Source organism: Canis aureus, chromosome 16 (assembly GCF_053574225.1).
Source record: "Canis aureus isolate CA01 chromosome 16, VMU_Caureus_v.1.0, whole genome shotgun sequence".
Classification (NCBI taxonomy): domain Eukaryota; kingdom Metazoa; phylum Chordata; class Mammalia; order Carnivora; family Canidae; genus Canis; species Canis aureus.
In genome coordinates, this window is record NC_135626.1 from 37,649,842 (window position 1) to 37,675,017 (window position 25,176).

General features: G+C 56.6%; 1 protein-coding gene across 9 annotated transcripts in view; it reads left to right on the forward strand.

Moving 5' to 3' along the window:
* Positions 1 to 25,043, forward strand: part of LOC144286494 (protein AF-17) — a 25,805-nt gene extending 762 nt beyond the window's left edge. The window contains exons 2-22 of one of the 9 annotated variants that reach the window (XM_077853001.1): positions 846 to 925; positions 1,379 to 1,433; positions 1,676 to 1,785; positions 2,672 to 2,775; positions 3,007 to 3,100; positions 5,349 to 5,507; positions 6,165 to 6,263; positions 8,644 to 8,869; positions 9,380 to 9,994; positions 10,444 to 10,631; positions 10,883 to 10,991; positions 12,399 to 12,465; positions 12,672 to 12,817; positions 13,323 to 13,520; positions 13,625 to 13,713; positions 14,801 to 15,150; positions 15,597 to 15,687; positions 16,699 to 17,049; positions 22,282 to 22,338; positions 22,847 to 22,966; positions 24,640 to 25,043. In XM_077853001.1, coding sequence (XP_077709127.1) covers positions 846 to 925; positions 1,379 to 1,433; positions 1,676 to 1,785; positions 2,672 to 2,775; positions 3,007 to 3,100; positions 5,349 to 5,507; positions 6,165 to 6,263; positions 8,644 to 8,869; positions 9,380 to 9,994; positions 10,444 to 10,631; positions 10,883 to 10,991; positions 12,399 to 12,465; positions 12,672 to 12,817; positions 13,323 to 13,520; positions 13,625 to 13,713; positions 14,801 to 15,150; positions 15,597 to 15,687; positions 16,699 to 17,049; positions 22,282 to 22,338; positions 22,847 to 22,966; positions 24,640 to 24,819 — 3,488 coding nt within the window. In that variant the 3' untranslated portion in view covers positions 24,820 to 25,043. Of the gene's footprint in view, positions 1 to 845; positions 926 to 1,378; positions 1,434 to 1,675; positions 1,786 to 2,671; positions 2,776 to 3,006; positions 3,101 to 5,345; positions 5,508 to 6,164; positions 6,264 to 8,643; positions 8,870 to 9,379; positions 9,995 to 10,443; positions 10,632 to 10,882; positions 10,992 to 12,398; positions 12,466 to 12,671; positions 12,818 to 13,322; positions 13,521 to 13,624; positions 13,714 to 14,800; positions 15,151 to 15,596; positions 15,688 to 16,698; positions 17,050 to 17,619; positions 21,484 to 22,281; positions 22,339 to 22,846; positions 22,967 to 24,639 lie in introns of those variants that run through there. The other 8 variants (XM_077853002.1, XM_077852999.1, XR_013354536.1 and 5 more) reach the window with 8 other exon arrangements.
* The last annotated feature ends 133 nt before the right edge of the window (positions 25,044 to 25,176 follow it).

Here is a 25,176-nt window from a genome sequence, read left to right on the forward strand (position 1 = left end):
GAGAGGGAGAGGTCAAGGGGGGGTCATCCCCCCCTCCCGCTTCCGGATACTGGGAGGAGCGGAATTGGGAAGGGAGGAGAGAAGGGTCCCAGGGGAGAGGGGACTCCTAAAATCCTCCGGGAAGAGCTTCGCATAGGAGAGAGGTTGTGCAGGGGGCCGGGAATCGAGAAGAGGGAGGTTTGGAGTTTCCCCCAACAGCACATGGTTCGGGAGTTAACTCCTTGAGGAGTCTTGCCGAGGGCGCAGGCTGGCATCTCCCGCCTGTCTGGCACAGCCAGCTGCCCCCCCTCTTCCTGGGACAACCCTTAATGCTGTTGCTGTCCGGGCTTCCCTGCGCTCTCATATCGGTTACCTGTACTGCACCTGCGTTCGGCCTTGACTTTTGACCTGTACCTATTATAGTTAGAGGCTTAAGATGAGGTCCCTGGACCCCCTCCTTCCCCACCTCTTCCCTTACTGGCCCTTTAAGAAATGCCCCCCCCCCCCATAACAACAAAACGTGTTTGACTATAGTAAATGTTCTCCCTCTCTCGTTTTCTCTATTCCTGAGGATGAGGACTGTTCCCAGGCCAGAGTTGGGAAACAGGTCCAGAAAGAGCATGGGGTGGGGGTGAGAGGTCTTCTAGAAGTTTAAGGTCAAGGACTCAGACTTCTTAGAATGCTTGGTTGTGTGGTTGAAGTCTGGCCATGTGCTGTTAGGCATTCTTTGTGGTCCTGCTGTCTCATGAGCCACTCCAGATAAGGGAGCAGCCCCTCTCCCTTAAAGTCCTCTGCCCCCCGGTTGCTCTGGGAAAAGCCACTGCTGACAGATTTACTTGGTGATTCTTTCTCCCCCCTCTTCCCAGCTTGCTATGGCATCGTCCAGGTGCCAACGGGACCCTGGTTCTGCCGGAAATGTGAATCTCAGGAGCGAGCAGCCAGGGTGGTGAGTTTGTTTGAGACTCCCTCCCTGCTCCTGTACACCTGAGCATCTCCTCCCAGTTCAACTAGAGGACTCAGAGGCTGAGGCTAGGGTGGGACTGTCACACAGGACTTCCTGTTTCCTGTCATCTATCACCAACCCATCTCTCCCTCAGCTTATCCTTCACTCTGCCTCACCTCTGGCACTGGGCCTTTTATTTTGTTTGTTAGTTATGTGAACTTTTTGTTATGGAAAGTTGCCAACACATACAGAAGCCGAAAGGGTACTATGATGAATCTCATGTCCCCATCACTCGTGTCCTACAGTTATCACTCATGGCCAATCCTGTTTCTTCCATACCCCCATCCATTCCCCAGACAGCTTATTTCATCAAGGGGCCCTTTGAATGTGTTCAGGAAGGGCCCAGCTCAGCAGATCCCCCACCCCAAATCCCTGTGCCCCCCCTTGCATTGGCAGAGGTGTGAGCTGTGCCCACACAAAGACGGGGCATTGAAGAGGACTGATAATGGAGGTGAGGGGGGCCCTGAGCCCCAGAGCTCATCTGTGGAGGTCAGCAAAGCTCCCTGAGCAGGGTCTGGGAAGGCAGGAGTGGATGACATTGGGATGGGCAGGGTGGGGATGGAGGCTGGGTTTCCCTTCCCTGGCTGGCACTGGATTCTGATGGGAAGGGTATGGTGGGGGTAGGGGGTTGTGCAGTGTGGGGTAGTGAGAGGCCAGGTCTCAGGCTCTGAGGCCAGCTTCCCACTGCCCCAGGCTGGGCCCATGTGGTGTGCGCCCTCTACATCCCAGAGGTACAGTTTGCCAATGTGCTCACCATGGAGCCCATCGTGCTGCAGTATGTGCCTCATGATCGCTTCAACAAGGTCAGTAGCCCTGCCCCATACCAGCCCTGCCCACACCACCCATCCCAGCCATCCATCCTTGGGTCCCTCCAGCTCTCTCTTCATCCAGTGTAATCTGATTCTATGCAGCCAAAGGGGAACTGAGGAGGTGGCTAGGCCCCTTCCATCAACAGACACGCACTTGTGCTCTGGAACTTATGGAAACTAGTACTGCCAAGGGGTAGACTTCAGCGGGGGGTTCGCTTATTCATCCGCTGAACACGTTTTCCTGAATGCCTACTATGGGCCAAACCTGGGCCAAGGCACCAGGCACACAGCGTTACATATCAAAACAGATGTGTTCTCCGTGTGGGAAGACTGTAGCTAGCAATAAGCAGGCAAATAAAATACATGCAGTTTGTGGTAAGTGGTATGAAAAGAAACAAGGTACTAAAATAAAGAACACCTCACGGGGGGCTTACGATAGATAAGTGGTCAAGGAAAGAGATATGTAGACTGAGGCCCACCTTGAGAGGATGGGGTTCCAGATCCAGGCAGAAGGAACTTAGATGAGCAAAGGCCCAGAGGTGGGGATAAGCTCACTGGAAGCAAAGCAACAGTCCCCGCCCTGACAGGGCTCACCATCCAGGGACTGCTATCCAATTCAGTAGCTACCAGCTACATGTGGCTATGTAAATTAATTTAAATAAAGTACAGCTTAAAGTTCAATTCCTCAGTCATGCTAGCCACATTTCAGGCATTCAGTAGCCTGTGTGGTTTATAGCTACTATATTGGACAATTTCCATCATCACAGAAACTTTGATTAGATGGCACTGATGTGGGATCATGGGGAGAGGAGAGAGTTGAGAAGGCCAAGGGATCCCTCAGGTAGAAGGGAGGAGAGGACAATTGTACTGTGTCCCACAGACGTGCTACATCTGTGAGGAGCAGGGCCGGGAGAGCAAGGCGGCCTCGGGAGCCTGCATGACCTGTAACCGCCACGGATGTCGGCAAGCTTTCCATGTCACCTGGTGAGACCCCCTGCCTGTCCCACACCCCCTTCAGGGTTCTTGAGAATCCCTGGCCAGCTGTACCGACCCCCTCCGAGGTTTGCCACAGACAGCTATCTCTTTGGTAGTGATGGCAGTGGTTTCCGTGGATGGTCTTGGCCTCACCCTAGCTATGGTCCAGGGCGGGTGGGAAGAAGGGGGCTGGTCTGGTTTGTGGCCATTGCCCTTCTCAGAATGACCTCCTTTGGTTAGTGCCCAAATGGCAGGCCTGCTGTGTGAGGAGGAAGTGCTAGAGGTGGACAACGTCAAGTACTGTGGCTACTGCAAATACCACTTCAGCAAAATGGTGAGTCTTGTCTGCCAGGGTGTGAGTGGGTCAGTCAGCCATGCCTTAGAGGGTATGGGCTGTTGACCAGGCTGGTGCCTGGTGCTGGGAGACAGAGATGGAAGGAGCCCAGTCCCTGCTCTGAGGAGCTTTGCCACTGGATAAGGAATAGGTTGAAGTACAGCCCAAGGGAGGTGAATGAGGGCCAAAGCCAGCAGTCCATCCCAGGAGACAGAGCTCAGACACCTGCCTGTCAGAGTGTGGGAGAGTTTTCAAGGAATAAGCAGCATTGAAGCTGAGTGGAAGTGGAAGCAATAAGAGCCAACATTTGTGGGGGTTTACTGTGCTCCAGCTTCTGAAACTCTTTACGTGTGTTATTTTATGTGGTCCTCCCCACAACCCTAAGAACTAGGTGTACTGTATTTTCCATTTTATACAAATAAACTAAGACCCACCGAGGTCGTGTAACTTATTCCACTACAGCTGGCATGTGGGGTTCAGAACACACAATTTGCTTTGAAAGCTCCTCGAGGACCTGCCAAGCAAAGACAGGTGCTGGGACTGTCTAGGTGAAGGGACTGGCATGGGCCAGGTCCTGAGATGAAAAAGAGAATGTAGGAACAGAACAGGGAGCTTGGTGAGAATGAGGCAGGAGATGAGCAGAGTGCTCAGGCAGGGCCAGAGCAGGGCCAGCTTCTGCCCTAGGCTTCTGGGGCCCAAGGAGAGGCTGGTGGAGGGGTTCTGTTCCCTGGTTGTGGAGAGACCTGCATGCTCCAGAAACTGTGAGGTGTCCTAGAGAGGGAGGCTGCAGCCTGCCTGGGAATGCAGCTTGGACCTCACCCCCAGGCCACAGGCTTGTGAGCAGGAGGGTAACATGATCAGATTTGTTTTTTAGGAAGATTACCCTGGCAGCCAATGTGAAGCTGGATCCAAAGGGCTGAGGCTAGCGGCTGGGAGACAGCTGCGAGGGGGGGGGCGGGAGCTGGAGGGATAAAGCTGGACTCTAGAACCATTTCTAGGTAGACAGGCCTACATGTGGGGGTGGCCGAGTGAGGGTGGGACAGAGGAGTCAGGCTGTCAGTGCTTGGGCACCTGGGAATGCTGTGAACGGGGTGTGGTGGGCTTCTTCTGTAGGATTGGCACATGTCCTACACTGCCCTGGATAGTTCCATATGTGCCTGTCACCTTGGTGTAATTATTAATAGTTCCCCCTTTTGTTTTCAAAAGTGTCCTGGTTTGAATCATAAATTATATAGTCACCTTGGTTTCAGGGTTTGTTGACAACTTAGGACAAGGTAGAGAGCTCAGTGCAGCAGATAGGAGGTGCCAAGTGGGGATGTTCAGATTAGGTGGCTATCAGCCCCACAGGCAGGGTAGTGGCAGTCCCAAGGATAGAAGGCAAGGCTGGAATCCTCAGGTGCCCACCAGGGTACACTGGGTCAGGGTGTGAGGGGGACTGTGAAGGGGGGAGTCTAGTGCTTGGCAAGGTAGGAGCAGTACCCACCACTGGGGAGGAAGTGGCTTGGAAAGGGCTAAGATTTGGCAATTAGTCCTTCGATTTGGCAATTGGGAGGTAGTGGGTGACCTGCTGGTGTGGGACATGTGAAACGGTCAGATAGGGGGAAGTTATCAGCAGTGAAGGGAAGGAGGGGGCAGGCCCTGGCTAGGAGGAGATGCAGAACGAGGATCATTTGGGTTTTTGCTGTTGTGCATGTTTACTTCCCCCTTTTTAAGGGCATCAACTCCATTGGGACAGAAGGATCTGCTGTGTTTGATGGAGGGGGAGGGCCAGGATCAAGAGACAGAAGGCTGATGGCTGGAATGAAGTTATCTGGAGGGGCGCATGGAGTGGAGTGCAGGGGAAGCAGGGATTGCCTGAGAGGGCCCCCACCTCGCCTGTACCCCAGCAAAAGAGGCAGAACTGGACTGCTTGGGCTGCCTGACATGGGCCAAGAGGTGCCATGGAAAGATGTAGGTGGATAAGAAGAGACTTGTCCTACCTCCAGTGGTACATTGCTGGGGCCAAGATGCCTCTAGCTCTGCTGGGCCTCAGTTACTGAATCTGTGCATTAGATAAGCCAGCTGGGAAAGCTCTAGGATTTAAGGCTAGAGAATGCCTTCTGCTGAGTGGAGCATCACTGAAGACACAAGGTCCTTTGAGTGACAAGCAGGGTGGGAGGGACTGGCCCCACCAGGATCATTTCAGGAATCTTTTCCTAACCTAGTGAAAGGAGGATTTGGCTGTTCCTCTCTCTTCTTTCCCCAGAAGACATCCCGGCATACCAGTGGGGGAGGCGGAGGAGCAGGGGGAGGAGGAAGCACAGGGGGCGGTGGCAGTGGTTTTATTGCTGGCAGGAGAAGCCGGTCAGCCTCTCCATCCACCCAGCAAGAGAAGCACCCTTCTCACCATGAAAGAGGCCAGAAGAAGGTAAATGTCTCCTCTCTTTCCTTGTCCCCCCCCCACGCACACGCACACGCACACACACACATAAGTCTTTCAAGAAGCCACCACAAGGTGCCCAGGAGGCCTTGGGGCCTGCCCCCTCTTCCTCAGAGTCCACTAAGGGCCAGCAGGGGCTGAGGAAGTGACACATGGGGGTTATGGAGGGTAACATGAGGGCCTGGCTTCTCTGGAGCTGTCTTTGTGGTTCCTTCGTGTCTTCCCTGTGACATGACCATGTTTCCAAAGCCCTCAACACTTGGCCATGCACGTTTGTAGACCCCTCCACAGTCTAGCCATGTGTCAGCCAGGTTGTCTCTGTCCCCTTGCACTGTACATCACAGCGTGCCTGGTTCCCATCTCAGTTGCACACACAGCTCCATGTCCCAGGTGGGTACCCTTGCAGGTGTGTGCTCATGTGTGTGGTACTGTGTCTCTGGTGTGAAAATGGGACAGGCTATCTTTAATAAGCAGGGAAGATGAGGGGGAGGGGCCGTTGGCTCCCAAAGCAACCTGCCTGAGCCATTCTTGTCCAGCCTGAGTCTCCCAGTCTGTCCAAGAGAGGGCTACTGCCTGCATGCACATGCCATGCAGTAGCCCAGACAGTCCCCCACAACCCATATCTGGTTACTTCTCCCTCCCCAGAGTCGAAAGGACAAAGAACGCCTTAAACAGAAGCACAAGAAGCGGCCTGAGTCACCCCCCAGCATCCTCACCCCGCCTGTGGTCCCCACTGCTGACAAGGTACTGCTGCCCACACCAGTGTGGGGGGAGGGAGTGGCTGAGGTAGGAAGGGAGAGGCTCAGAGTGAGCCAGGGACTCTGGGCACCCCCAGCAGCTTCAAGTTAATGCCAATATTCTCTACTCCACACTTCTCCACCTCCCCATTCTACCCTATGCTCCTCAGCCCCACCAGTCACTGACCTACCAGGCTGGTTGGGGTGCAGTAGGGGTGTTGCCCTGCCTGCTGGCTGCCAGATGTTTACATCTGCCTCTGTCCAGACAGAGAGCCTCAGTACTGGCTCTTGTCTGCGGGTACTGTACTCAGGCTGATTCTACAAATTCTGGGACCCACTTCCCCAGAGATAGAGAGGACCTCTTGGCTTTCACCCCTCCCCCAATCAGGGCACTGCCCAAAGCCCATTTCCCAGCCAAAATCCCATGGTGGCAGGGGGCAGACCCATGGACAGTACCCTGAAACCCCCCACTCATCCCACCCTTCCCAGGCTTGGTATGTCAGGCCTGTCTCCAGAAATGGGCAACATCTGGAGGAGCAACCAGCAGGCCCTACCCGAGGCTAGGGAATCGCTAATCCAAGCCAGAGCAGCCCCTTCCTTCCCCTCCTTCCAGCCCACACCCCCACACCCCACTATGGAAGGAGCACAGGGGCCTGGAGAAACCACTTCTTCCTGTCGCCATTACTACCCCGTTCACCTCCACCCGCCTTAGGAGGTTGGCAGAGCTCTGGGCATCTTAGTAGGAGGATCAGGCATCAGGTTTCCAGGGTGATGTTATGGTAACTGTCCCAGTAAACCTGTCCCCACCTGCTTCCCAGGGCTCACCTGGAAAAGCTTGTCATTCATGCCCTCTGACCTTTCCCTGGGGCCTGCAGGCAGGTGGAAACAGGGCCAGAGATAATGGGAATTCCCAGAGGCCAGGTGTCCTCTTGGACCTCTGGGAGCCTTCTGCCCATCCCCCCTCTGCCCACCCCAGCATTTCAGCTACCCCGCCCCCTTGCCCCTCTCCTCCCTTGCTCAGAACCACATCTGGCTCCCTTCAGAACTCCAGCTGTTGAAAAGAACAAAGAGGAAGACAGAGACAGGACTCCTCCCAGAGAAGGGCAGTGCAGGGTGGCTCTCCTCCCCCTGACCCATCCTTCCTCTAGCATTTGTTCTCTTACTGAATACCTGGTCTCCACCCGGAGGAAAAGCACCAACCCTGGCAGGAATACAAAGCCTTAACTCACTTACTCACTCACTCACCACATGCCAGGGTCCCTTCTAGAACAGGAGGGTAGAAGGGGTCTGTGGGGATTAGCTCTTTTAATCCTCAAAATAATCCAGTGAATTAGTTATTTTATTAACCCTAATAAGTGAGAAGCCGGGGCACAGAGAGGGTAAGTAATTTACCTTAAAAGCACACAGCCAGCAAGTGGTGGAGTCAAGATCTGAGTGCAGGCAGTCTGGCTTAAAGGCCCATGCTCTTGCCCACCACAGGACAATCTCTGCAGTATATTCATAGCAGCTACCAGCATCAGAGTTGTCAACATTACTGACCCCACACTATGTATGTATCTGGCTCTATGCTCCTCGTGACATTCCAAAGAGGCCTAGTTGGCCGTGGAAGGACACTGCAGCTCAGCAAGGTTGAGAAGCTGCACAACAGAACAAAGCAGATGGCAGAGCCCACCAGGCTCACAGCCTGCTCTGCCTGACTCCAGGGCCCGTGCTCCTCCAGCCACTACCCTGCTGCCCTCTAGGGGGTTGCCAGAGGCCTCAGACATGGGACTGGATATTGCAGTACTGTGTGGCAACTGTTGGCATGGCTGATGTGAGGACACAGTGTTCAGGAACTAGAGGACAGAGTGACCGGGCCCACCTCAGGGATCTAGGTGGCCTCGTGGACTTCCAAGCTGGATTTGGAAGGATGAGAGGTTTCCCAGGCAGAAGCTTGGCACTGCAATCTCAGGTTGTCTAGGAAGGGCACAGAGTGACCAGGGGAGGAGGTGTTAGTCAGGTGGCTGCCCCCACCCAGGGAGGGGTGGTGACTGGCAGGCTCAAGGGCAGGGCCAGGGCAGCGGTTTCTCTCCGTGGCACATGTCCCAGCCAGCACAAGTCCAGCCTTCTGCGACCCACTAAGCCTTTCTTAAATGGATGAGTGAACAGATGGGCACATCTGTATAGGCCCAGGGACTGTTTTCACTCTCTTCTGCCTCAGGTGGAGGACAGACAGATTCTCCTCTCCTGCCATCCACTTCCCTGATCTGCCCTCCCCACCTACAAGTCCTTCCCAAACCAAACTAGGGCTCTTCTGGTAGAGCCAGGGCCCTGTGTCCTCCTGCCCCTTGGCCGGGTCCGGCGAGCCCAGGCAGCTGGCCTTGAGCCTTCCCCTCTTCTCCTCTCAGGTCCCCTCCTCAGCTTCTTCCTCCTCCCACCATGAGGCCAGCACTCAGGAGACCTCTGAGAGCAGCAGGGACTCCAAGGGGAAAAAGTCTTCCAGCCATAGCCTGAGTCACAAGGGGAAGAAACTGAGCAGTGGGAAAGGTGTGAGCAGTTTCACCTCCGCCTCCTCCTCCTCCTCTTCCTCCTCCTCCTCTTCCTCCTCCTCTGGGGGGCCCTTCCAGCCTGCAGGTGAGTGTGGGCATCATGGAAGAAGCTGGGGGCGGGACAGCCTTCGGCTCAGAGCTTCTCTAGCAAGGGCCTCTGCACACTGGTTTGCATCTCATTTGCTTCTTAAATTGGTTAAAGATGGGGGCTCCTCACCAAGTTACTCCTCTAAAATCCCTCCCCTCAGCCCCCTCCCTCTCAGGCCCCATCCCTCTACTGCCATAGCTGTATTCATTATCCCCTGCACTTGGACCATGAGGTGCCATTTTTAAAGTACCAACACTAATGATCTCTCCAGTAATCTCTACAGTCCAGTGAGGTCAGTTGAGCAGGAGTTCTTCCCCTTTATTGCATGTGGGGAAGCTGGAGCGGGGTGGCAGAGGACACTCATCCCAAGACATAGAGACAGTGCCAAAGCTGGGATAGGAACTCAGGCTTCCCCAGCCCCCTGACCAGAGCTCTCTCCAGCTAGTGCCATTGGGAGTGGGAGGTAGGGTGGGGGGGCGGCTGTAATGCAGTTTTCCCTCTGTGCAGTCTCGTCCCTGCAGAGCTCCCCTGACTTCTCGGCATTCCCCAAGCTGGAGCAGCCAGAGGAGGACAAGTACTCCAAGCCTGCAGCCCCCACCCCTTCGGCCCCCCCCTCTCCCTCAGCCCCTGAGCCCCCAAAGGCAGACCTCTTTGAGCAGAAGGTGGTCTTCTCTGGCTTTGGGCCCATCATGCGCTTCTCCACCACCACCTCCAGCTCGGCCCGGGCCCGGGCCCCGTCCCCTGGAGACTATAAGTCTCCCCACGTTTCGGGGTCTGGGGCCTCAGCAGGCACCCACAAGCGGATGCCCACACTGAGTGCTGCCCCTGCGCCTGCTGAGGAGACCCCTGAGACAGGCCTGAAGGAGAAGAAGCACAAAGCTAGCAAGAGGAGCCGACATGGACCGGGTCGTCCTAAGGGCAGCCGGAACAAGGAGGGGGCTGGGGGCGTCACCATTCCCTCCTTGCCCAGTGCCCAGCTGGCTGGCTTTACTGCCACTGCTGCCTCACCCTTCTCCGGAGGTTCCCTGGTCAGCTCTGGCCTGGGTGGTCTGGCCTCCCGCACCTTTGGGCCTTCAGGGAGCCTTCCCAGCCTGAGCCTGGAGTCCCCCCTGCTGGGGGCAGGTTAGTGACCCTTGGGCATCCAGGGCCCAGCCAGTCTAGTGAGGGAACAGAGGCATAAGCATGCAGTCAGAGGGCAATGTGATAGAAACTGCTCCAAAGACAGAGATAAAGGATGGAAGAGCCAATCACCTGTAAGACACTCCCCTATAGCCATTTTCTGCAGAGTTGTAGTGGGAGAGATTGGAGTCAACTGCCAATGGGACTTAACCTATTCAAAAACCCTGGAATCCCGCTGGTCTTGGCAGGACAGTCTAATAAGCAGGCATGTCAAGCAGATGTCACATAGGCAAGAAGTGACATTTTTGCAGCAAGAGGGTCAGACTGATGTATGTGGCCAGATCCAAGGGAGTATCCTCCCTGGGGAGGGGCTGCCCCAGCCATCTGACTGAGGACGGGCCTGGGGGAGCAGTGACAGTAAGCTTCCCTCTGTGTCCTTCTTGTGCCTGTAGGCATCTACACCAGTAATAAGGACCCCATCTCCCATGGTGGCAGTGGCGGAATGCTGCGCGCTGTCTGCAGCACCCCTCTCTCCTCCAGCCTGCTGGGGCCCCCAGGGACCTCGGCCCTGCCCCGCCTCAGCCGCTCCCCATTCACCAGCACCCTCCCTTCCTCCTCTGCTTCTATCTCCACCACTCAGGTGAGGCCTTACCCCTGCACTCCTCCATCCCTGGGCAGGTGGGGGACAGGCTGCCCAGGATGCCAACTCTCCAGGGGAGAGATTGAGAGATGGGGCTTGATGGCCACCAGAATATCTCCCTCTCCTGGGTCCTCTCCTCCCCAGCACACCTGATCCCCCTCTCCCTCCCTATACACACACATACATACACACACAGTTGTGCCCTAGATCCAAGAATAACCATGGGCTGGGCTATACCTCCTTTCCCTCAGGTGTTTTCTCTGGCTGGCTCTACCTTTAGCCTCCCTTCTACCCACATCTTTGGAACCCCCATGGGTGCCGTTAACCCCCTCCTCACCCAAGCTGAGAGCAGCCACACAGGTATGTGTTTCTGACTCCATTCCCCTGTCTTCCCAAGAACCTGAGGGGCACTCATCACTTGCATGTCACCCCAGAAGGATAGGAGGGCTTTCTGGCTGCCCCCTCCCTCTGGCCATTGCCTGCCCTGAAAAAAAAATCACACACAACAAACCAGAGTATGCGTTCACGTTAAGAACAAAACCAAAACAAAACCGTGGACGGTGGGAGCAGGACCGGCCAGAATGTCTACTGCTCCATCCCACAGAAGAAAGAGGCTTAATGATTTGCTCAAAACAGTTGAAGTAGAGAAAGGCAGAGCCAGAGCTCAAATTCTGGTCCTGACACCAAGCCCAGTTTTCTGGTCACTGCAGCATAGTTCCCAGCTGGCCTCTTATTCCCCGGGATGGGGCCTCCAGAGAGTCCACTAGCTTGGCAGCTGCGCTCCGGTTATTTCGGAGTTAAGGGTTCGGAAGATCGCAAGCGCCCCTCCCCCTCCCTGGAGAGTCCACCGAGCCCCAGAGAGCTCATTGGTGCTGTGACACCACCTGCCTGGCTAGGGGGCGGGGCTCACCTCCCGCCCGCCCGTTCAGGTAAACCTTCTTAAAGGGGCCGAATCCGATCCCAGAATTAATGGCCTGATAGCGCAGGGTGACTACGTTTTCCAAGACCAAAATTGGCATTCTGTGGCCCAGCAAAAGGTTTTGCACTCTAACCTGTGAGTTTATGATGTGAAAAATTGCACAAGACTTATTAGAATAGTGGCAGTTATTAGGACTTGTTGCAGGACAGCTGACACTTCACATTTATTACCTTATTTTTAATCCTCCTAACAGTCATTTCAGAGAGAATAGGGTTTTTTTTTTTTTTTTTAAAGATTTTATTTATTCATGAGAGACACAGAGAAAGAGAGGCAGAGACACAGGCAGAGAGAGAAGCAGGCTCCATGCAGGGACCCGATGCAGGACTCGATCCCAGGACTCCAGGATCACGCCCTGCTGAGCCTAAGGCAGACATTCAACTGCTGAGCCACCCAGGCGTCCCACTGAGATTAGTTTCCATTTCAAGGTCATGTAGGAAGTGTCAGGTCCAAGTTCAACCCAGGACTGTCTAGGCCCTGAATTTCTAGAACCCCGAATCCACCAGGAAAGAACTTGGGAGGTGGTTCTGAAAGAAGCTAGGCAGCGGCCGCCTCTCGGCCTAAAGAAAGGAGAAGAGACCAGATCCATAACTGCCTCCCACGGGGCGAGGTTTCCAAGACCGGGCTCCCAGAGCCTTACCAGCTAGAACTGCCAGCCTGGGGTTGGGGGAGATCCTGGGGGCAAGGAGTCTGCGGTAAAGTCCCAGATCCCTCACCCACTTCCCAGGCGGGGACCGTGAGGCCGATGGCACCCCTCCCCCGCTGATCCCTGCTCCCCTTCTCCTTCCAAGAGCCAGACCTGGAGGACTGCAGCTTCCGGTGTCGGGGGACCTCCCCCCAGGAGAGTCTGTCTTCCATGTGAGGGAGGGGGCGGCGGCTTGGGGGAGGGGCTGGGAGCGGGGCTGGAGGGACACTAGGGGGAGGAGGGGACGGCTGCGGGGCGCCAGGAGAGGGTGGGATCCGAGAAGGGGCGACTGGGACCCCTGAGGGGGGAGGGGGGAGGTAGGGAGACAGGAGTGGGGCCGTGAGGTTAGCCTGAGCCCGGTTCTCTCTTCTGACCCCAGGTCCCCCATCAGCAGCCTTCCGGCACTCTTTGACCAGACAGCGTCTGCACCCTGCGGGGGCGGCCAGTTAGACCCAGCGGCCCCCGGAACGACGAACATGGAGCAGCTGTTGGAGAAGCAGGGCGACGGCGAGGCCGGTGTCAACAGTGAGGAGGGGTGGAGCCGGGCGGGGAGACCTGCCCTAGGACCCCCAGGCTCGGTCACCTTTCTCTGCGAGGTCCCCAAACTTTTTTAAGGTTCCGTCCCTGGGCCCCGCTCCAGCCTTAACTGTGGGCTACCCCGAGCCTTACCTTTAACCTTCGCTAGGCCCGACTCCTGGACCCGCCACCTGTGCTCCCCGCCTTCGGCCCCCGCGGCCTCCTGGCCCTTACCTTACTCTGCTCCAACTTCCTCCCACCTCGACGCTCTCGGTCACACCTCGACCCCGAGCCTCAGGCCCCGCCTCTAGTCCTCACACCTCTGGCTCCCCCGGGTCCCGCCTCCCCGGAGCTCACCTGAGTCTCTTGCTGCCTGGCGCCTTCTCTTCTAGGTCTCAGACTGATTTCCTCCGCCAGGCCCCGCCCTCCAGGCCCCGCCCCGGGCCTCTCGCCCCGCCTCCGCCCCGCCTCTCCCGGCCCGCGGGGCTCAGGCGCTCTCGCCCTCTCCTTGCAGTCGTGGAGATGCTGAAGGCGCTGCACGCGCTGCAGAAGGAAAACCAGCGGCTTCAGGAGCAGATCCTGAGCCTGACGGCCAAGAAGGAGCGGCTGCAGATTCTCAATGTGCAGCTGTCTGTGCCCTTTCCCGCCCTGCCTGCCGCCCTGCCTGCCGCCAACGGCCCAGTCCCTGGGCCCTATGGCCTGCCTCCCCAAGGTAAGGGGACTCCCACCCTGTCCGGGAGTGGGAGCCTCGGCCGGGCGGCGCGACAAGGGCCCCGACTGCAGCCCTTGACCTCCTTTCCTACTCCCCTCCCTCAGCCGGCAGCAGCGATTCCTTAAGCACCAGCAAGAGCCCCCCAGGGAAGAACAGCCTTGGCCTGGACAACTCTCTGTCCACGTCTTCCGAGGTGGGCGCCGCGGGGGGAGGCAAGGAGGGGGTGGGGGGAGCAAGAGGGGAAGCGCCAGGCCTCCACGCTGCAGCTACTGGAGGCCTGGCAGTGAAGTGACTGGCTGAGCAATTGGTTGACCGATCCATTCCTTCCTTCCTTAAATGATAATTATAGGTGCCTACTTAATGCTGGGCACTGGCTCAACAATCAGTGAGCAAAACGGCCTGGGCCCCGCCTCTGAAGATAGACTAGCGATCCAAGAAAATAATCATTACAAACCAGGAAAAGTGCAAAAATGGGAATAATTTGAGGGCTGTGAGGCAGAATGGGGGTGGGATTCTTCTGGAGCTAGGAGGTGGTTAGGGAAGGCTTCTTTGAGACTATTTGGAAAGGGTTCATTACAGCAACTGGCACAAATAATCCTCCTGTGCTTGGCGGTCAATGTGAGGAGGAACAATCTATTGTTAGGTTGTGGTTACTAGTGAAATCAAACAAATGGGGTGCTTGTGTACCTGAGCAACAATGATCATAGCAATAATGAATATTAATTGCACACTTGCCCTCTGAAATCATGTCCTATGCTGAGATTTTCAAAGCACTGTTTTTTAGACTTTATGGAATAGGTGTTACTATTGCCCCCACGTTATGAGTGAGTAAGACAGAGAAGCCAGTGAACTGTGGACACAGAATTTGAACCTGAGCCTTTCCCTCCAGCTGCCATTCTCCAGCCTGCAGTTACTTAGCCTGCCTAAGAATCAATGGCTTCACCCGTATATGGGAATAATTAGATAATTCAGGGCAAGCAGTGAACCCTGGGGCTGGGGTCTAGTTCACTAGATGTCCACCGCCAACCTCACTGTTCCTGATTAACAAGGATTGCAAGGGGCACTGGGCCCCCAGGATGTGATCTGTAAATATTTGTGAAGACTGTTGGGATCTTTAGCCTTTATCTCTGGGCCATGCCCCTTCCCCCTGGGTGGCTCTGCCTGGGTGAGGTGGGGGTGGCTGTGCTCTGTGAGAATGCTGGTGGGTGCTGGGCCGGGGGCCAGAAAGATCATGCTGGCCCCCTGCCCCTCTGACCCCTCCCTTCCCCCTCCCTCCCCAGGACCCACACTCAGGCTGCCCCAGCCGCAGCAGCTCGTCGCTGTCCTTCCACAGCACGCCCCCACCGCTGCCCCTGCTCCAGCAGAGCCCTGCTACTCTGCCCCTGGCCCTGCCTGGGGCCCCGGCCCCGCTCCCGCCCCAGCCACAGAACGGGCTGGGCCGGGCACCGGGGGCAGCGGGGCTGGGGGCCATGCCCATGGCTGAGGGGCTGTTGGGGGGGCTGGCGGGCAGCGGGGCCCTGCCCCTCAATGGGCTCCTGGGGGGGTTGAATGGGGCTGCCGCCCCCAACCCTGCGGGCTTGAGCCAGGCTGGCGGGGCCCCCACGCTGCAGCTGCCAGGTTGTCTTAACAGGTGAGGGAGAGCTCAGCCTGGGGAAGGGAATGGGGAGGCTGGTTTGGGGAGGGACTCCCCCCCCAAACACCCATAGTTCCCACCCCCAAAAGGAAGAACATTCTTCAGTCTTACAGGGTATAGAATCTAGTCACTTCTTGGCCCCAAGTATTCCCTAGATGGTAGATGTGAGTGTCCTCTGGATGGTAGCTCTCCAGGGACAAAATCATCAGTTTCCTTCTTGCATCCCCAATCTTGATTTCCCGTCCGGAAAAATTCTTCTGTCCAACTTGTCTCCCTCCCAGTGGTCTCTGAGCTCACACTGTTTCTCTGTAGTCCTTTAACACCGCACACCCCTGCCTTTCTCCACCTGGGTCTGAGGGAGTCTGGGAACTTGGAGGGCCTGGGTGGGAGAGGAGTGTCGCCCCGCCCCTTCCCATGGTCTGTGTTTTGTCCCCCTGCCTCAGCCTGACAGAGCAGCAGAGACATCTCCTGCAGCAGCAAGAGCAGCAGCTCCAGCAGCTCCAGCAGCTCCTGGCCTCCCCACAGCTGACCCCGGTAATGCCCTCCCTGCCCAGGCAGCTCCCGCGTTGCAGGGTGAAGGTGGGGGTTCACCGTGTCAGGGCTGGGCCAGGCTGGCACCGCAGGGATTGGGAGGGAAGGTGGAAGGAGGAGGGCAGCCCCAGGCTGGGCCCCTGTGGGGCATGTAGGGACAAAAGGGATAAGGGTCGCTTTCCGGCCCTGGGCATAGCAGAAGGGATGCTCTAGTGATCCCGCATCACATCCTAGGGGAAAGGTCTGTTGGGGGGTGAGTTCCCAGTGACCGGAGCATTTCCAGTCCCAGTCCCAAGGATCTTCAGTGGGAGCTGCAGGGTCTGTGGCTGAGCAGGTGGTCACCCTCTCAACCAGAGCAGCCCCTTTTACGTCTGTGTTGTATGTCGGGTTCTTCGAAGGTTTCCTTTGGAGAAAAGTTCTTTTTAAAAAGGAGGGAACTGAAAAACCAGAAAACAGAACCATTTTCCTATAAAGAAACATTAAAAACCCAAGAAACCAATTCAGCTGGTTACCTGTAGGGGCCAGAAGGGAACAGGGGTTGCAGCAAGATTCCTTAAAGGTAAACCTGGATATCGTTTTGGTTTTTAGAACACTGAAAACGCCTTGCCTACTCAAAGCAAAAATAAATCTTGAAAGAAACCAAACAAAAAGAGGAGGAGTTGAATACTATTGACCTAGTCTAGTTGTTTCTCAACTTGGGGTCATCCCACCCCTGGGGGCATTTGTGGTTGTCATAGCGACTGAGGAATCGCTTCAGCCAGGGGGTGGAGCCAGGGATGTCAAACATCCTCCAGCACTAGGCCTGTAATGCCTGTCTACCGACACTGATGGCAGCAACCACTTTCTTATCCAGATGGGGAGACTGAGGCCCCGAGCAGGGAGTTAGAGACAGGACCTTGACTGTCCCCAGGTCTCCTTCCTCAGGGCTCCAGTGAGATGGGACGGGGCCTGGGCCAAGTAGGGCAAGCTGGCTCCGGGGACCACTGGCCCATGAGCATTCTGGCCCCTTTGCAGGAACACCAGACTGTTGTCTACCAGATGATCCAGCAGATCCAGCAGAAGCGGGAGCTGCAGCGGCTACAGATGGCTGGGGGCTCCCAGCTGCCCATGGCCAGCCTGCTGGCGGGAAGCTCCACCCCGCTGCTGTCTGCGGGCACCCCTGGCCTGCTGCCTGCGGCCTCCGCCCCCCCACTGCTGCCTGCCGGGGCCCTGGTAGCTCCCTCGCTCGGCAACAACACGAGTCTCATGGCCGCGGCGGCAGCAGCCGCAGCAGTAGCAGCAGCAGGCGGACCTCCAGTCCTCACGGCCCAGACCAACCCCTTCCTCAGCCTGGCGGGGGCGGATGGCAGTGGCCCCAAAGGCGGGGTGAGTAGGGGGCACAGGGCTGTCCTGTCTGCCTTCTCCGGGAGGGGCAGAGGTGGAGCATCAGAAGGAGGAAGGAAGTGACCCCCTAGGTCAGCCAGGCACCCTGCTGCAGGCCCCAGGGCCTCTGTTGGATCTGCCAGGGAGAAACTGAGCACAGGCTAGTAGCAAAAGGACCAGTTGGAAAATGATGTTCCTCTGGAAGACCAATTAGAAAAGTCTGTTTGCTCTCTGAGTGGACCAATTAGAAAAAGATGATGCTCTGGGTGGGCCTTTCTCCAAAGGCTCCATCTCTCCCTCCTTCCTCTGAGGGCATATTGTCAGAGCCCAGGGTGCTGCCAGCCTTGGCAGGCACATGCCCGCTTAGATGGGTGCGCTTGTGCAGGGCAGCCTGCCCTCCCCTTCCCCCTATGAACCACAAACACAGGCCTTAGCCAAGAGCCCAGGGCAGGGGCTTCAGCTGGGCTCCCTCACCGGACCCTACAATAGCATCCTTCCCCTGGCAGCTGTTCTCAACTGGGTGTTAGAACCAGACACCTCCTAAACCCCCAGCCTCCCTTCCTCTCTTTCCAGACCGCTGACAAAGGAACCTCAGCCAACCAGGAAAAAGGCTAAATCCACCCAGCCCCTCCTGATCCCCAGATGAAGGGGGCAGATCTTGGCCTGAGGGTCCTAGCCTGGAGCAGGCACCTGCATCCAGACCCTGGAGAGCCCCAGCCCAGATCCTGTGCTGAGGCCTGGGGAGTGCAGGGTGCACCTGGTGCCGAGGACTGAGCCAGAGAAGGGTGCCCCTTCCACTGGGCCCCCCTCCCTCCGCACTGTCCCCTTTGTGAGGGGCTCAGAGGGAGGACAGGCTCCCAGCCCACCTAGGAGCCCCCACTCTCAGTAATGCTTTGAGGTCCTCCAAGAGCAAAGTGGGCTATGGCATAAGTGGGGGGTTGGTTGGACCCTCCACAGAAAATGGATCAGCACTTGAGTGGGGAGAAGTAGGGGGACAGGCTTGGGCCTGTTCGTGCGCGGAAATCTCTTAGGAAAGAAGGGGTGGCCCTGCTTTACCTGCAGTTTCTTCCTAGCTTGGGCAGATGGCAGAAGAGATCCCTGGGACTGTGTCTCCCTGGTACCCCTCCCCCGCCCCCCCAACAACGGTTACAAGCTGAGCTTGTAAAAGCCCACAGACTAGGGAGCTGAGGAAGGGGCAGCAGGGCCTCAGATTTAGCCTGAGCCTCCCCACCTGTCGAGAGCCCCCAGGTGACTGGCTGGGGGAGCGCAGGGGGAGGAGGCCCAGCCCCCTGGGGCCCTGCCCCTTGTTTGCACTATTGGATTTAGGAGTGCGGAGGGTGGGAAGATGGAGCTGCCTGACTCAGAGAGCGTGTGTGCTTGTGTGTCCGTGTGTGTGTGTGTGTGTGTGTGTGTGTGTGTGTCTGTCTGTCTGTCTGACTGACTCCCCCTGGGCCTGGGGCCGCCGAGGGCAGGGATAGGAGCAGTGCTCAGATGAGGCAGCACCAGAAGGGGGCTCCCAACTTTTGTTTGCACCCTCCCCACCTCACCAACTTTGGTCCCTTTCTGGGGCGTGAATGGTTAACAAAAACCAGAACAGTACTCCACTATTGGAGAGTAATGGGGGCTGGGGGCTTTGAATCAGGGTAATATCCTGCCTTCCCTCCCCCAGACCCCACTTGGCCTCACTGCCCCCTTCAGAGCTCTCATTCCCCCACTGATAGCTGGTCCTGCCTCACTGGCACAGGGGGAGTCCCAAGGATCTGGGGGATGGGGCAGGGGTGGGGGGTAAAGTGCCACGTCCTTCAGCAGAGAAAACCTCCTTCCCAGGATTAGCCAGCTTGCTTCCCTGGCACCCTATTCCCGCCCCGACCAACCATGGGAGCCAGGAGCCTTCACTTGAGCTGACCTGACAGCCATCCCTTCCCCCACCAGCTATTTCCCCAGGGTGGAGGGGGCAGTTCTCACCTAAAAGAGCCCCCACCTGCTCAGAGCCTTTGGTGGCAAAGGCCGAGGGGCCAGTAGGGCAGCCAGGAGAGTGGTGGGGGGAAGCCTGTGTCTCTGTTTCAGTTGCACTGGGGTTGGAGCCAGGAGAAGGCGTTTCCAGCTTTCCCTGATGCTCATGTCTCGTCAGTCTTTGCATGTGTGGATTTTTTGTGTGTGTTTCTGTTTGGGTTTTTGTTATTGTTGGTTTTTTTTTTTAAATAAAGAAAAGAAGATGTGTATATTTTTGGCAACGACAGAAACGTAGTGCAGATATATTTTTGCCTGTGCTGCTCAACTGGTTTTTTTCTGATACTGAAAATAATATTAATATTCCTGTTGATAAGACTTTGTAAGATGTTAGGGAGCTGATAAAGGAGGGGGTGGGTGGGAATCCTTCAGAGGCAATTTCTTAGGCACTTGCAAGGGCTTGGGGGTGGGGGGAAGGCAGTTGTGATGACCTCAGAAATACTCACTTTTTATTAAGGCTAAATATCAATTAGAAAGAAATGATAGGATTCAGCATTTTATTCATCTTCATCTATTAAGCTCTCTAATTCCCTGCCCCCAAACCACTGAAAATAACCTTCAGAGATTCTTAGAAGAGTTGCTCATTCACACTCACACCCACTAGGAGCTGAAGTCAACTTCTGTTCTGGATGCTGAGGGAAGCCAGTCCACTCCAAGGTTGCTGTGGCAGAGAGCGAGGGGTCCCTAGGATTTAGTGCACTGGAACCAAGACCTCCCCCTCCCTCCCAGCACCCGAGAGCCTGGGGTTCTCATCTCCAAGAGCCTATGTTTTTTTCAGCTTTCCCCAGGCTGGGGTGCAGCAGCAGGTAGGTTAGGTTAGATTAGAAGGGACCCAGGCTGGGTATGAATCGCTGCTGTCCCTCTATTTCTGCCAGGGGGCAGGGCGTGAGAGAAGTAGTGCATTTCCTTCTTCAGAGGGAGCTTTATAATAGGAAAGTTCTAGAGATCTGGATCCCAATGCAGGGGAATGGCTATTACTGACCTCACCCTCCTTTCCCATCCCCTGTTCCTTTTTTTTCAAGGACGAATTTGGATGGGGAATGGGAAAAAATACAGATTTGTAGGTCTCTCTGCCTAGCAGAGAGAAAGGATGTGGTTTGCAGGACGGAAATTGAGTCTGAAAATGCATGAGAGGAGCTTCGTGTGTAAGCACGCTCAGCGTGGAGGTGTGAGGGGTGTGCATGCAGAACCCCTGTCTGGCTTTGAGGTCACGACTGGTGCATGAATATCAGAGCTGGAAGGGACTTGTCTTTAGGGGTGGTTGGAAACCGGTTCCTTGCTTCACAGGTGATAGCTCCAAGCCTAGGAGGGGCAGGGGCTCGGGGCAGAGCCAGGACCAGCCCTCAGGACCCTGGCCTCCTGGTCCTGGGCTCTCTCGCCCCCCACTGCACCACCTCCATGTGGCTGTCTGTCTGTCCCTGTGGGGGGGGGGGGGGCTGGGCTTGGCCCTGGGGTGGGAGGGTGTCTATGTAGCACTGATAGTCTTAGCTCAGAGCTGATGGATCCTCTCCGTAGACAATGACACTTTAAAGATTGCTTTTTTTTTTTTTTTTTAAGTTTTTTCCTATTTGTGTGTGTCTTTCCCCTCAGGCTCCTGGGTCTCCCACTGCCTCCTGGTGCTCTAACCTTGAGGCTGAGAGCTCCCCACCCATGCCTATACTGAGTTCCAGGGAAGGGCCTGGACGAGTGAGGGGATACAGAGCCAGGGGTGAGCTCTGAGAAAGGGTAACCTCCAAATTTTCCTTTCATCCAAACTGGAAATGCAGACAACTTTTCAAAGGCACAGGCTCCCTTGGCCAACTTCCAGCATCTTCTTGGTGTGTGCAGTGGGCCAAAGTTAGGAGTAGGCAGCTTGCTCCCAATTGTCCTTTATCTCAATTTATTTTTCCCCAGGGAGAGGTGCCTAGAGGGATTAAGGTGACTTTGGTGGGGAATTTGGAGGAAGTGGGGCAAAATACCCTGGCTCCCTCCAGTCACATCAATCCAGATTCAAAGTGTTCTAGCTTCCAACCACTTTGACTTGATCTACTGAAAAGTTGGGGACTGAGGGGTGCCTTCATTGCCCTTTGTTCACTTCCTCCAGCCCAACTTGGGACTCAGGTGGCAGGACTGGAGACCCAAATCCTGACTCCCAGCCCTGTTCCCTCCTAGCCATCCCAGCCTGTCTCAATGTAGCAGACCCTTCCTAGGGGAGCAGGGAGGGGAAGCCAGAGTTTGCAAACCCAGGGGCTCCTTTTACATTCTTTCTAGAACCTCCTTTATATCCTCAGCCCAAAAGGCAATGCCCCCCTCCTTTCACTTCCAAGCCTGGAATTGTGCATAACCCGGATCTTGTATCTTTGTATAACGGATGTTATTTGTACGAAGGGCAGTTCGTAAACAGCACTTGTTCTTTTAATAAAAGAATGTTTTACAAAAAAAAAAAAATCCAAAGACCCCTGCTTTGTCTGGCTTTACTGAAGGGGAAGGGAGGGGAGTGCCAACTGTGGGAGCCTGGGGAGGGGCTGCGGCTGGTGGTCTGTCGTATTTCTAGAAGCACTCGTAATAGTTCACAGAGCGGTAAGCGCAAGCCCCCCAGGTTCCTGAGGAAGACTCCGATACCTGTGCCCGGCGGGAATCCGTTCGCAACGCGAGCCCCCGGGCGAGGACGTGGAGCCGCCGGCTCCCGGGAGGTCCCCGCCCACACGCGGCGGCGAGGCTACGGGAGCGCGGCCCGGACGGCCCCCGCGCAGCCCTCCCCCTCCCCGGGGCCGGCCACCGCGCAGGCCCGGCCCCCACCGCGCGGAGCCCCGGGGCGTCTTCCGGGCCGCGGCAGGCTGGGCCGGCCCGTTGGGCGGGAGCGGGCGGTGACCCGGGCGCGGGGCGGAGCCGGCGGGGCGCGGCGCGGCGGCGGGGACCGGCATGAGTGGCGTGGGGGCGGCCGTGCGGCCTGCGGCCTGGGTGAGCACCTCGGCCCCGCGCCCCAGCCCCGTCCGTCCCCCGCTGAGCGCCCCCGAGTCCCGCCTCGCCCGCTGCCGCGCAGCCCTCCCTCGCCGCGCCGGGCGGGATGCAGCCAGCACCTCCCAGCAACTCCACTTCCTGTCTGTGACCCTCTTTTTCTTACCCTCTGCTTTCTCCTACGCCCCGAATCCCTGGCGTCTCTTCCCTCCCAGATGACTTCCCTCTGGAATTCCAACGCTTTCCACTGATTTTTTTTTTCCCTCCGCTTCCAAACCGCCTGGCTAGTCACGCCTGCATACCTTTCAGAGGCTGAGCCAGAGGCGCGACCTCTCCTCCTGGCTGGTAAGTACCCCTTTCCCCTTCCCTTCCCCCAAGTCCCCCCGGCCCAGAGACCCCCAAAGGTAGAGACCAGAGAAGAAACGAGAAACGGTCAGCTCTGCTTCCCCACTCCAACCTCAGAATGCCCTGCCTCTATCCAGCTCCCTTCCCCGATGGCTCAGGGGAGGTAGAGTGACCAGGGGGCACAGGGCAGGGAGCCAGGCTTCCCGGCTGGGATTGGCAGTGCCTGACAAACACAGCCCCAGGCTGCCAGGATCCTGGACTCCCACCTGGGGAAAGCAGCTGGGCACCCCAGAAACTAGAATGCCTGCATGGGCTTGAAATCTCTTCCCTGTCTGGAGCTCAGGGTCCTGTCCTGGGGGAATGTCTTTGTGGAGTGGCATCAAATCAGCCTCCTGCAGAGGAAGCCTGCCATAAGCCAGAGCCACAGGGAACCTGGACAAGTCCATAGGCTGGAAGTTGCTTCCAGGACATGGGCTGACCCCAAACCCTTCGTCTTCCCTTGCCACAGAGCCGATGGTTCCCTAAAACCCCAGCCAAGTCTGTGGTGGCCCTGAAAGCGCCCATCAAGGTGGAGTTGGTAGCTGGGAAAACCTACAGATGGTGTGTGTGTGGGCGCAGCAAGAAGCAGGTGAGAGACCCCTACCCGCCTCTCATTACCATAGGGCACCTCTGGTTGCCGAGACCTTCCTCTTTTCCCACACATACCTGAAGTACAGGGGAGGTTGGGGGCGAAAGCCTGCCCTCAAGCCAATGCCACCCACATCCCTGAACTCCCTTTTTTCTGTATCCACCATTTGAGATGAGGCCAGAGAGACAGAGAGACTCAGCCCCACAGCCAGGTGGCTGGAGCCCAGGGTTCTGGCCTCTACCCGTGTGCCCCCCTTGGAGCCCCGGCCTGGACTCTGCTCTGAGCCCTGAGAAGCTGGGTTGTCTTTCTCCCTTCTTCTGTCCCTCCTTCTAGGAAGCATCTGAGCCAAAGGTTCCCAGGCCTTAGACCCCAGCATTGGAAGACTGCAGGCTCTCCGGTTCCAAGTGCCCCTCGCCTGCGTCTTCTCCTACAGACCCTCCCTTTCTCAGCTGACGTGGCTTCCCTGGTTGCCCCGCACTGCCTGCTCCCACCTCCCTCTCTCTCCCGCCCCAGGAGCCTTCTTTCCAGCAGGAACCTGACCCATACACTTGGCCTCCAGGGCCCCTTTCCTTCCTGAGCTGGGCTCTCAACTGTGTGCCTCTAAGTGGTGTGGGTGTGGTGTGGTGTCAGCGCCCTGGGTCCCAAGTCCTACTTTGCCACTGACTTGACTTTGGAGCATGTCCTCACAAGGGGAGAGCAGTGCTGGGGGAACGCCAGGCATGTGGCTGGCGCAGGCTGGCACTCTGCCTCCCTGCCTTTTGCCCTCTGGGACAGGTTGCTGTGTTTTATTTGTATACTTCCCTCAGGTCGCCTCCTCCCCTCCCCTCTCCTGACCTCAGGGTCCAGAGGCCTTGCTTGGCTCAGCTCTGCTGCTAACTAGCAAGTCAAGGCAGGCCTGTTTTCATTACCCTGTCTCTGCCTGAACAGCTTCTGGGAAGGATGGGAAATATATGCCTGCACCAGGCAACCGGTTCACCCTTCCTCCCTGTGACATCCACTCCCTATAACATGCCCACTTATTTCCTGGGGCCAAACCAAAGCGATAGCCCAGTCTCAGAGCACTGTGATGCGTGCAGGCTCTCTCCCACGCAGAGGTCTTACCCTGAGAATATGTGGAAGGAAGTAAATTTCATGAGCCACCGGAGACTCAGATACATAAAAAAAAAAAAAATCTATTCACGTAATTCATTGCTGATACTGAAAGTCCCATTTCACCTTGAAAATTCTGCCCTTGGGATCCCTGGGTGGCGCAGCGGTTTGGCGCCTGCCTTTGGCCCAGGGCATGATCCTGGAGACCCGGGATCGAATCCCACGTCGGGCTCCCGGTGCATGGAGCCTGCTTCTCCCTCTGCCTGTGTCTCTGCCTCTCTCTCTCTCTCTCTCTGCGTGACTATCATAAAAAAAAAAAAAGAAAATTCTGCCCTTGTATCCTGGTCTTCTGGGTCCCCGAGATGAATGCTGTAGACTCCTTACTGAACACTCTCTGCCAGCAAAGTGTGTAAGAACCACTATTTATTTCTTTTACTTGGGACAGCTCTCCTCTCTCTCACACTGCAGATGAGAGTAAACTAGGGGATCCAGGCAGTTTCCCTCAGGAGCCTGAGCCCTATTCTAGACCTGTCCTACCTCAGAAGGTGGGGTTGGGCCTCTAACTTCTCTCTTTCTCTCACCAGCCCTTCTGTGATGGCTCCCACTTCTTCCAACGCACTGGCCTCTCCCCACTCAAGTTCAAGGCCCAGGAGACCCGAGTAATGGCCCTCTGTACCTGCAAGGCCACCCAGAAGCCTCCGTACTGCGATGGTACCCACAGAAGTGAGCGGGTGCAGAAGGCAGAACTGGGCTCCCCGCTCTGAGAGGCTGGCTGCTGCCCAGCCCCAAGCCTCTGACAGGTACCCCATTTGTGGGGAAGGAGATGGGAGTGCTGAGCCCAAGAAGGGTCCACCCAGGGATCCCAGTACACACTGCTGGCTTCTGAAGGGCTTGCTCCCAATACCTGAGGAGTCTCGGGCAGCCAGGAACATGCCCCCAGTTTCACTGCCTGTCAGTGAAGATGGCATTAAACACTTTGCCCACCCCAGCGTGGTGCTCTTGTGGTCATTGGTGTGAGGCACATGGTGTCCCACCGCTCTGGATCTTAACCTGGGGTGGGGCACCTGACTGGCCACAGGGAAGGGGCAGTTCACATTCATTCCACATGGGGCCTCCCAAGG